General features: G+C 33.3%; 1 protein-coding gene across 1 annotated transcript in view; it reads right to left on the reverse strand.

Moving 5' to 3' along the window:
* LOC131849768 (uncharacterized) overlaps positions 1-13,211 on the reverse strand; it is a 98,756-nt gene that overhangs the window by 46,056 nt on the left and 39,489 nt on the right. Inside the window, exon 2 of the mRNA XM_059199886.1 lies at positions 6,481-7,348. Coding sequence (XP_059055869.1) covers positions 6,481-7,303 — 823 coding nt within the window. The 5' untranslated portion in view covers positions 7,304-7,348. The remainder of the gene's footprint in view (positions 1-6,480; positions 7,349-13,211) is intronic.

Raw genomic sequence — 13,211 nt, forward strand, 5'->3', positions numbered from 1 at the left:
ATCTATTTCTATTTCTATAAATGTCTAGTACGAAGGTGTTAAACAATGAAATCAATAATTACTAGCAAATACAATAATTCTGTAAGTACTATTGTATCTATTCAAATAACAATGCAGTGAGCTGAAAGCGAAATACTAGAGATACCTACTGTTAAGTTATATTCCTTTGACTAAAGTGACAATTAATCCTTGTCAAAATGTTTGAGGACTAAAAATTGTGAGAAAATCATTCTATTTTCTGTTACTACAAAAGTAAACAAGCTACCTGATAGTAGAAGAGGAAACGCCAATACACATCCTATGTGATTGTATATAATGCGACTCATGCATAAACGAAATATCTCCTTTGGAAAGTTTACACTCTTTCCCGAAGAGACAAAAACCATCACTCCTAAGATATCCTTCAATTCTTGTCCCTGAGGGGTCTAGGTAGTCTACACTCTTAAAGGGTGAGCACAATAGATCTACGTCACAGGCCACAGGTGCTACAGGTACCTGACAATAATCCAAACAACCCAATAAAAAAACCTAATAGTAAGAGCTTATCCTTGTCTATATACGTGATACTCATGCATAGTAATTCCGAAGGAGTAAGGTACCATCACTTCAAAGTCATTCCACTATATTTTAGCGTTCAATCGAAAGACCACTCCGATCGATCCATCTTTCAATTCAAACTACAGCAGGATCCTCCTGAAAGATACGACTTTAGTCTGAGGGAGACTAAAGTCATATCAATCAGGCAGGAGTCAGGCTTTAGGCGCTCCATAAGTCCTTCCGCGGGTTTGGAGTGCCATCTTCACTCGACCCTATCGTCTGGTGAAGCTGTAAAGTCAGCTATGACCAACAGTAACTATATCGAAACACAGTTTACTGAGTAAGCCATCTTTGGGGCTAAAATAATTGATATAGATAGTACTGCGTAATCGACTTTGTTGAAAGTGTGATTCGATAAAATAATAATTCTTACTAATATTATAAATGCGAAAGTAACTAGTACTAGTAGTCTGTCTGTCTGTCTGTCTCACTTTCATTCCAAAACTACTGATATAAATGAAATTTGGTACACAGATAGTCTAAATCCTGAGAAAGGACATAGGCTACTTTTTGAAGCGAAAAAAGGGTTGTAAGGGGTTGAAAGAGGAAATGAAAAATTGTATGGAGGTATCGTCATTTTAGAAGCTTGAAACTTATTTTTGAGCTGTTGATTCAATATAAATGTGACATTATAAATGTGACAATATAAATGTGACATTCAAAGTTTGTAAAAATTTTACCCTTAAGGGGGTTAAAATGGGGGGGGGAAAATTGTTTGAAAATCCGTTATTTTTGTAGCTAGAACGATGACACTTTTTTCTTTAACGTTTTTAGGTCAATTATGAAATATTTTTTGGCCAAGGTAACCAAAAAATATTTCATACTCTGACAGACTCAGGCGGACGAAGTCGCGGGCACAGCTAGTAAATAAATAAATTTAAAAATATGCTTCTAATATTTTTGCTTTATATTTATTTGCAATTTGTTTTAAACGTATGCAATTTATATAGACAAATTAATGTTGTCGGTTTGAAAAGGACTGTGTTAAGCGTGAAGTATGGTCACATTAGCTATAAGTGTAAAGCTTGCTAAGTAAGATATTTAATAATTCATGCTTTAAATCTGTATGTCAATGTTTAAGTTCCGAATTAATATTCTGTATTGACTTAAATTTAATTCTGTATTGAATTTACGTTTGAAATTAACTTTAAAGTCTGTTGGATCAAGTTCAAACGACATGTCTTCATTCATTAATACATAATTAAAACGATATTTGTAGTATTATATACGAGTACAAGAGGGACACGTGTTTTCATATAATTAAACAAACAGTCAATTTTGTTAGAAAAGCGTGTTTCTGAAAATGTTTAATCTATACATATAAATAAGATTGGAGTGTCTGTTTGTAATATTGAAATAACCATTTTTTACTACATGCATATGAATATACATTGTAAAAAACATTTTTTACAATTTTTGTCTGTCTGTCGGTCTGTTCCGGCTCATCTCTGAAATGTCTGGACCGACTTTGACGGGACTTTTAATGGCAAATAGTAAAATTAAATATTAAAAATAAATCTAATCAAAATAATAATTTGATTAGATTTTTTGCTCAATAATCACCGAATCGACTGTACATTTAACTTATCATAAGTTCAACATTAATAATAATAATTTGATTAGATTTAATTTAGGTAATGAAACTTTTAAACTGGCTGTCCACTCCGTTTTCTTAATATAATAACCCCGAATGTTCTCTTTACAATACGACGATGTAATAAATACACACAGATAATATTAAAATTTCTCGAAATACATGTTTAAAAGTACAACAACATTACAGCTTCTTATCTGAATACACTTCCATGAACGGTAAAATAACAATAGTCTTCACTGTGGCAGCGATTTTGAGCCTAAGTGTTATTCTGTTGTATTAAGCTATATTACTGTAAAGTTTAATTAAATTCTATTTAGTAGTTTTTTCGTGAAAGAGTAACAAACATCCAGCCATCCTTAAGATCTTGTGACTATAGCAATTTGCTCTGTGATATAGTCATTAGTTGTACAATGCGACTGGCATGTGTTTTTAGTTTGTATAAAAGTTCCTAAATTGCAATGAAATAAACATCCATCCATACTCACAAACATCCGTGTTTATAATATTAACTAGTTTAAGTTAGAATAAAAAATATTTCCTTTCTAGCCTATTTCACAGTTACATGCACATAAATTAATATATGATTGCATATTCTGTACTTTAATCCACTTTAATGTGATTCCACCCATCACTTGAATTTAAGTTCTATTCCATCTCACACGATTTCCTACGGCTCGCTACATAAGTAATGATGCCTCCTGAAATATTGAAATGTACTCTGCATAATATTTTAGATATTTCAATTGATCGTGAAGTCTTCGATAGCTTAAGCGGATTTATGAGAATGAAACGAACCTACTTGTAAGTGACGCTCAAATTACTAATTGATGTTATTCTCACTAATCGTACAGCACTGTTTGTTAATATATAATAGCAGACTATGGAAGAGTGTTTATTTCAATATCTAAAGTATTATTATTAAGAGTAAAGGTTAGAATTTGTCATATGCTTGCTTGTAATGGATAAAAAAGCGTTTTCATCGTTTTGACTTAAAAATTAACGAATATCCATACAGATTTCCATAGAACTCAATGAACAGCCTAAAAAATAGATTTTACAAATGACAATATCTCCATACAAACTTTCATCTCGCATCAAATTTAGCATATGTTCTTTCAGGGACTATGTGTGTACCAAATTTCATTTGTATCTGTTCAGTAGTTTTAGCGTGAAAGGGAAACAAACAGACAGACAGAGTTACTTAAGCATTTATAATATTAGTAAGCATTTAATACAAGCAAGGCAGACATTGCACAAAGAGAATAAATTAATATCTAGGGGCGGTTACGAGAAAATTTATATATCTATCCCAAGATACGAGATTATTGTTTGCATTTCAACAATTAAAGATCGGTAAATATGTTTTTATAAAAGAAGGCATGGAAACCATATTTTTAGGCACCATTTCTATAAAAAATTAAAGCAAAAATGCATTTTCAGTAATTGTCTTACGCTTTTTTTATATTGGACATAAAAAAACTACACTATACAAATATCAAATTACAAAACTTGTCACTGATATTTTTAAAAGACTGCCTTATAAATATGTACTTTGTAATGCAATCATAAACAAAAAGAGTTTCCAAATTCCTCTCAATTGAAGCATCCAGCTGAACTGAATCAGTACGATTAAAGATACTAATAAAATATTTAAAGTGCATAAATGGTAAAATATTCCGAATGAATAAATGCTTATGAATTTGGCTTTGAGAGTGCCAATAACGGATATTGGCCGGTAGATGGTGCGGCGACCACCCACGCTCTTTTACCTATGCACTATCGCTCAATATAGGATTACAAAGTTCTGCTTTCATGCGAAACCTGATCTCTAACATAACGATTAAATGCATGATAAAATTTCGTAGTACCTACTGAAAATGTGGGTGTTCATTATCGCACCCACACCTCCAAGGAGTTATGAAGTCCGATGCAAGAGATATTTATAAAGTCAAGATATATATATATATATATATATATATATATTATAAACTAGCTGTACCCGCAACGTCGTTCGCGTGGAATTTAACTTTATTGTCTATAATGAAAGTAGTCTAAATTACTCCTTATTACATCAGCGACACCGATTTTGACGATTAGCCATTTCAGAGATTAGCCTGAAGAAATAGGGAGACAGACAAAAATTGTAAAATGTTCATATGTATGTGTAAAAAACGGTTATTTCAATATTATAAACATACAGACATACATACTAACTAGCTGACCGCACAACTTCGTTTGCAACACACTAATCATAATACATATATCGCCCAATTTACATAATATCTTTTTAAATTACAGCCTATGTGTTATTCTGATGTATAAGCTATCTTACTGTAAAGTTTCATCAAAATCCATTCGGTAGTTCTTGCGTGAAAAAATAACAAACATCCATCAATACTCACAATTTTTCACGTTTATAATATTAGTAAGATATAAGTAATATATAGGAGTAATCTTGATTCAAAGCAGATCCAGAACAAATTGAATGAGGCGGTTGCTCTTTTAAAGTAATGTTCCTCAACAATACAACTTTGTTTGTTACTAGTAAATAAATGAAAATAACAATCAGAAAACAAAATCATGGAAACTAATAGTTAATTTTCACTAAGACAAGTTGATTAGTAACATTTTAGTATAAAATAAATACGTGCAATATATCAACATATATATATTCGTATGGATCTGTACCAATGTTACTAGAATGAAAATTAACCTAATAGTTCACCTGATTAGTAATAACACTCGATAACAAATGAACAGCACCACAGATATATCGTTATCATGTGACAGACCTGCGTACCCTGTAATTTCTCGGTAGATAAAAAACAAATTGTTATGACTATTCAAAAGTGCTTAAATTAAGTTTATTTGAATAAATGATTTTCTATTCTATTCTATTATCTACCATCCTACAGGTAAAGTCTAAAAGATTACCTATGGTTGGCAGCTATTATCAAATTCGATATTTATAAACGATGCTTAGCGAGCAACTGTACGCAAGGGACTTGCGGTTTTGTCGCGGCGTACCCTTATGATCTTCGGTCTCTTTAAATATTCAATGGTAGCTCTATCTCAACCTGGGACGCATTTAGAAACCTTTTTTATGTACGAGTAAAACATAATTTAAACATTCAGCGTTGGAAAAAAGTCTCTCTGTTTATTATAATTAGAGCTCGTTTTTCATGTTTTAATTAAAACTGTCTGCGGTCTGGTCTACGTGGGATATAAATTATATAGAATTCCGCAAATACACGGTAGAATTAAATTTAAATAAAGAAACTTCTTATTTAGAATCGTCTTCATAAATGTGATTTACCAAGCATCTTCAGGATTTTTAGCGGGGTATGCTTTGTACATAAATGGTAGCCGCCGTGGATACCAATTTCTGCGAGTAAGCTGTTTACTTTGTAGCCTGTATTGGATTGAAGAGTGTTAAATTACTGGATAAAAAACATAACGTCTAAGTTCTCCAGAATGACAAAGCATGAGTGTGTCCTATGATAACATGCTGTCTGTAGTGCATGTATATAGATAATCGTCAGCTTGTACGGCAGTCCAGTTACATAAAAGATACGCGAAGCCGAGGTGGTTTCATAGTGTAATATATTCTGAAATCTGAAATTGAGTTAAATATATGATAAAATTTTAATGTTATGAGTCTCAATGACATCTCGACAAACTGTAGAAGGGCAAATTATGATTAAAACGAAACATCTGAACTTTAAACGTCTTAAATTTACAATATCACAGGCTTATCTAGAACGTAGGTATATAAATTGAAAAGTAATTTAATATTAAGCAATAAGTTATCTTGTACTTAGGAACGTTCTTTGTATTTATTCAAATTCAATTTTTCCCGTGGGATTGTTTGCGTGGAAGAATATGTCTTTAGATATATGTAATTTTTTCCTAGGTAGACTTTGCAAGAAGTCGTCTGCGTGAGTAACTCAGTCTCATTTAAGTAAGCCGTCAAGCAGCTTATGTTACAAGCTGAGTTTTTCTTGAAGAGCAGTGAAATTACAAGATAAGGGGCAAGACATGTTAGTTCTCCGGGTAACACATGAGTGGTAGCACATCTGAATAGCATCACATGATAACATAAAGTCTGTAGAACTGTTCTATAATATTTTTACCGCTTACCTTCAGGTACTCTATCATCTTTTTGCCATTTCAATTATATAAAATAAGTATATTACGAGAAAAAAATACATCCCGTAGAGCGAGGTTGGCGAATCGACGGCAACAGCTAGTATATTATACGTGCGTATGTAAGTCTTTGAACTCACCTGGTAATTCAAGAAAGTTCGACGTTCTTCTTTGTCGGCCACGCATTGTATTTTGAAAGTTTAAGGGGCCGATATCTTCCACTGAATCGCAATTCGACATCGTGGACTCCCTCGAACCTCTTCTACTAGCTAAGTATGCCAAACCACCTTTCATAGATCCTCGTCTCATTGGGGAACACGGTCTGCTAACGCTGGTCGACCTAGTCTGCGGCGTATCGTCCGTCATATCTGTGAGATCTGATGTGGACTTCCTACAGATCCTCGAGGAGGTGGTAGTTGCTTCATCATCAGCGTCATGGATTATTGCTGAAGGAGTACCGGGCATCGCATCTGTCGAATCATCAGTATGACTCGACACTATGCTTGGAGAGGTAACCAGCCTTGGTGAGTTCACTGTGGAAGTAGAGCCATATAATTTTCTCGTGCGATTTGGTGATACGTAACCAGGATTGGTATGAATATGCACGGGTGGTGGCTTTGGGGATCTGGACTTTTCTCGACGACTATGCTTCAGTGACGTGGTGTAATGGAGGCCGTGAGATCTGTCGAAATTACTGGGGCTGGACCGTCCTGAATGATTTTGAGGAAAATTAAAGTGTCTGGGACTAATAGGACTTCTATGGCCGTGAGCGATTGGAGATTTGGGTGGTTGGTTATGTTTGTCATAGCTACAGCCTGATTGCGGAGTATAGTATCCTGATGAGGAGGTGCTTGATGTTATGGAGGGACTTTTTTGGGGGAAAACGAAATGGCGAGGACTTTTTGGAGTTAGGGGCTTAGGGGATACGGGAGGATATCCACCAGGACTATTCACTGCCATCATGAGGTGGTTCACTTCACTTCAGCTTGCCACTCATATCTGCTGCATCTGTAAAGAAAACAGAAATCATTCACATAAAACGAAAAAAGATATTCTTCCAAATTATTGAAAACATTTCATAATCTTATATATATTAGTCAAATTTAAGAGAATCGGATGCTATTGATATTGTCTGTGGCAAAGATATAAGCAAAATACACATCGAATTCCACGTTATTTTTGCCACTCACGTTGCACGTTATTTTAAGAAAGAAAGAAAGAAGAACATTTATTGTCAACCATTTTTACATATACATTTGACAATTATTACACACTTTACACTTTTTACACTTTTAACTGACCTGTTATATTTGTTTACAAATATTATGTCAAATTTTCATATTTTGAACCATTCGAAACTCATTTCGTAACGGAAGAAACTATTATTTGCGGGATAATTTCAAATATGCGGTTTCAAATTGAATTATTCAAATCGAGGAGAGACATGATTAATTATAGCTTAGCTAATATGAAACATTTCACAGAGCGGTCTATCTATAGAGTGCATGCAATTCACATATTTGATATTGGTCGACTTTATTTTAGCTTTTCCAAGTTTCATATTAGCTACGCTATATCCTTACTACTATTATAAATGCGAAAGTAACTCTACCTGTCTATCTATCTGTCTGTCTGTCTCGTTTTAAATACGCCAAAATCACTAAACCGATTTAAACGAAATTTAGTACGCAGATAGTATATAACCTGAGAAAGGACATAGGCTACTTTTTAATCCGAAAAAAGGGTTGATAGAGGAGATGAAAGGTTATATGGAAGTATCCACAATTTAAGCGGACAAAGTCGCGGATACGTCTAGTAGGATAATATAGGCACCATCCGAGATACTGTTTAAATATACACGTATATATAGGCGACAGCGACAGGTCCTACTAGAATCTAGTGCTTCCAGCTTGTTTGGTATTCCAGTTTCAAAACGGCCTGAAGTCCTCTGTGGTCTGGCTGTTTAGCATACCTTTATACGTTTAACACAGCCTTACATCCGGCAGTCACGGCGTCGATTCCTCATATACAATCTTAGTACAAACATAAGTTTGATTGTTTCTTTTAGTAACCTTATATATAAAGTTCTCGTGTCACAGTTTTCGTTCCCATGCTCCTCCGAAACGGCTTGACCGATTCTCATGAAATTTTGTGAGCGTATTGAGTAGGTCTGAGAATCGGCCAACATCTATTTTTCATCCCCCTAAATGTTAGGGGTAGTCCACCCCAAAATTTTTTTTTATTTTTTAGACAAAATTTTTAGTTTCTATTTTTTTATGATCTATTATCAACCCCTATTTTGTTATAGCGTTATTAATCTATATGGCAAAACAAAGTTTGCCGGGACAGCTAGTATTTTATATATTTACTAAATGAACGCTTATGTATTTGTATCAGTTGTTTAGTACCCATAACTCAAACTCTGCTGTGGCGTGAGACTAGATGGCGTTAAAAAATATGTTGGCATTAAACATAGCGCGGATTTTATCATGATTACAGCATCGTGAATGCAAATTCTAGAACTATAGTGTTGCAGTTTCGTTTTTCGACATCACTCGACTAAAGATTTATTCCTTATGTTTATTTCCTTTTTAAACAATGTATTACAATAGAATTCATGAAAATACACAATTAATTATACCACAGCAATGATATGGAACATTCCACAGAGCGGTCTATATATCTGGCTTATATTTATACTTGAACGGTTGTGACATTGTATTCCATTGCTCTCTGAAAGCTTCACTGAAAGACACAAGCGAAGGCGAGTTCACTCGGATTTAAGTGTATTCGTCAATTACTATTATTTTAGGTACAAGTTGAATAGTTTTGTCATTATTAATAGCGATTATAAAAACTGTATCTTTTTTATATATAATCGTTTCTAATACTTCAATACCATTATATAGTACAAAACTGAGCTTCGAATCTTTGATCACATTAAAAACGTGATCCTCAAAGTATCTTAGCAACTTTATTTGAAAAATAATATTTTTTCCGAGGTACTTTATTTAAATGAATTTATTTTTAACACCGCTATCTCCCGTTGAATGCACCTCACGTAACCCGAGCGGTGAGGTATCAGGGTTGCCAATATAAAAACTTTTTGCCAAAAATAAAGGAGCTGGTCTAGAGTGTAGACAGGCGTCTGCGTGCTTTGTTAGCTGTGTTTCGGTTCAGGTGAGACAGCAGAAAAATAACAGTCGCGATTCGGTTACTCGCCCGGTACAAACTTTTGTATTCATGAGTATAATTGTTGTATCGGTCTGGGTATTTGCTATGTACATCTTATTAATATTATAAACACGAAAGTTTGTGAGTATGGATCGATATTTATTACTGTTTCACGCAAAAACTACTGAGCAGATTTTGATGAAACTTTACAGTAATATAGCTTATACATCAGAATAACATGTAGCCTGTAAATTTTACGCGGGTGAAACCTTGGGCACAGCTAGTTATGTATATATTTACAAAAAATATATATTTAAGTATTTGTATCAGTTGTTTAGTACCCATAATACAAACTCTGCTTAGCTTAGGACTAGATGGTACTATGTTTATTAGCGTGGAACACCATCATTATTATATAGTATAAAACAAAATCGCTCTCGCTGTCTGTCCGTCCCTATGTAAGCCAGTCTTTAAAACTACGCAACGGATTTTGAAGCGGTTTTTTTTAATAGATAGTGTGATTCAAGGGAAAGTTTTATATACATGTATAATACATGTACACCCGTGCGAAGCCGGGGCGAGTAACTAGTGATTATTATAAAATGTAATAAAGAGTATAGTAACGGCAACATGGCAACCCTGCGAGGGATCGACCGGATCTAATTTGTCTTTTGAGCGCGTCCCCCGCGAGGTTCCAGCACGCCGAGAAATCAACATCAAAGTAATCGCCGCCTATTCACGGCTGACGTCACGTGAAGGATTCAGAATGACGCGACTTTTGTCGGCCGGTAGCCTCATCTCCAACTACGGTGAGGCGCTGAAGGATTATAAATGAATCGGAAATCATATCACCGTGATACCGGAAAGATATCTGTGATATTTTTCGTCCTCTTTTAACCGACTAAAAAAAACGAGTTCTCAATTCGGTTACGTTTTTTTTCATGTCTGTTACGTTAGAATCCATTTCGTCTCTTCGTATTAACCGAATGTAAAAATAGTTTTTTTTTTTTAATGCTTATATTTTCAGATTAGTCCTATAGATATATGATCAACAGCATCGGTTAAGTAATTTCTAGTTTATTGATTAAAAGTTTATTTAGTATCCAAAATAGGCTAGATGACACTGAAGGAATTGTCCAGGTTTATTATTATTGTAACTCTAGCACATTTAAACAGTTTTTTAGATATTTAACATAACGTACAGGATACGTGAACGAATAAAATATTAAAAAACCATTGAAATGCTGATCAAAAATTAAATGTGAAATCGATATCTCAGAAAGGTCGGAAACTAAGTGCAGCTTACAAATCTTTCAAATATAAATAATATTATACATTTATCAAAATGCAATATTAAATCAAACCTCCCAAAATTTGACTGTACCACGGCGAAGTAACTTCCTGAAAATTCACTTTGTTATTTATAAAGCTTCATTGAAACTTATATATACGGGTACATATTTATTACTCTTATATAAACTTATAAACTTTTCATTGTTCGCTAGATACTCTCGTATATTCACAAATTAATTGTTTTTCGGTACTTTTAACAAACATCCTTTAATTAATTAAATTTTTTTTTTTTGATAAACGAAGACAATAAACTTTTAGAGATATATTTACTACTAGCTGTACCCGCGACGTCGTCCGCGTAAAATAGTGACCTTGACCAAATAATAAAAAATATATATTAATAATCTAACCCAATAAAGAAGTTTCGTCGTTCTAGCTTGAAAGATGAAAATTTCCATACATAATTCCATACAATTCAATCAACAGGCAAAAACTAAGTTTCAAACTTCTAGCTTTAAAATAACGATACTTCCATACAACCTCACATCTCCCCTTTCAACCCCTTACAACCCTTTTTCTTGTTTTTTTTTAATGCTACTTATATTAATGTTATTATGTACCAATGATAAGAAGATGTCTCTATACTGTAACCACTTATGGCTGAGTCCTGTGAAGGTAGGTACTGATATTTTCTCATATTTCATATCATATCATTCATTTTCATATAACAGACTAAAAAATAAGTTTCAACCTTCTAGCTTTAAAAATGTCAATACCTGTATACAACATTTCAACTCCCCTTTTGACCCTTACAACCCATTTTTGTTAATTATATTTAATCAATACGCAAAAAAATAAGATTCGAGCTTCATCTTTTAAAAATGACGATACTTCTATATAACCTCTTTCAATCTATTATAACACTTTTTCGCATTAAAAAGTAACCTATATCCTTTCTCAGGATCTAGACTATCTGTGTACCAAATTTCATTTAAATCGGTTCAGTAGTTTTGGCGTGAAAGCGAGACAGACAGACAGACAGACAGACAGACAGACAGAGTTACTTTCGCATTTATAATATTAGTAAAGATTTTTATAGACGTGACATATATATGTACAGATTAATAAATTAATTTTGAATAACTAGTCACTCGCCCCTAGTCCGCCTGAGTGTAAGTATTTTTTTTTAGTGTAAGTAGCTTATGTCACTCAGGTACTGTGTACCTTTTGAACAGTCAAGAATTTCTTAAATAAGTGTTGTTTTTCCTAAGTTTACTTCCGGATCTTATTTCCGTAATATACATCAAATAAACTTTGTGTGTAAATATATATTTCACAACTCTCCTGTAAAGCAAACTATTTTATACCGGCTTTTTTGGAGTCAGTTAAATTTGAACTCACGATCTTTGTAAATAAGACAGGGTAGTAAACCAACAAGCCACAACATGAGGTTATATCTCCTATCTTTTGATATACTATAAAAGATAAAAGTCAACCATTGAGACAAGATGGATGGGCTACACATTTCACTGAAATCACAGCAAAAATTATGGGTAATCGATCACTCTTCATCTGCTAATCTCTCGTGCAGACCCTCATCATTTAAGCGACAAGCAAAATTGGACTTAACTGAATTAGAAATTCAGTTCATCTTTGAAACGAGTTTGTAATCAAATTTGAAACAATTAATTTCATTTTAATGCTGTTGTCCAGTGCCTTTACAAAATCTTATAACCCACACTACGTCAGTATCTTCATTCTAATAATCAATAAAAATTCTTTATTATAATTATGTCTTCAGGCCACGAAAAAACCTACGGAGGAACGAAATCCCATAGGCTGAAAGTGAACTGAAGTACTAAGCAGAAGTTATACAGGCTATGGACATGAGCATACCATCTTAGTCCTCTAGAATGGCGATACATGAGTGATATACTAGGTGCCACATGATAACATGATTTCGTAACATATATAGTGTTATTAGTTAACATTCTGCTAATATGTTATCAAATTGGATTTTGTTTATGATAAAATTATGATATTTCTATTTATTTAAAACTTTTTCACAGAAATTTAACATTAAACTAATATTATACAGACGAAATTTATGTTTTTTGTTTGTAAATAACAAAATCACCGAATTAAGGACTTAAAAATATATATAATTAAATGAGATCATTTATAGAGAAACAGCAAAAAGAAAGGTATGTTACCACGAGTATCATTACCTATATTTTTTTCACAACATTTATATATTCCATAGTAATTCACATTAATTCCATAATAACACACATTATAGTAATTCCACTGCCGTGAAATCGCTATCGGATCGCTAGTGAATTATTTTAAAACTTCTGAAAGACAGCTCAATTTCAGTTATCCACAAAAATAAAGTGGATATAAT

Source organism: Achroia grisella, unplaced genomic scaffold (genome assembly GCF_030625045.1).
Source record: "Achroia grisella isolate CSIRO2021 unplaced genomic scaffold, CSIRO_AGI_Agris_v1 utg660, whole genome shotgun sequence".
Taxonomy (NCBI): domain Eukaryota; kingdom Metazoa; phylum Arthropoda; class Insecta; order Lepidoptera; family Pyralidae; genus Achroia; species Achroia grisella.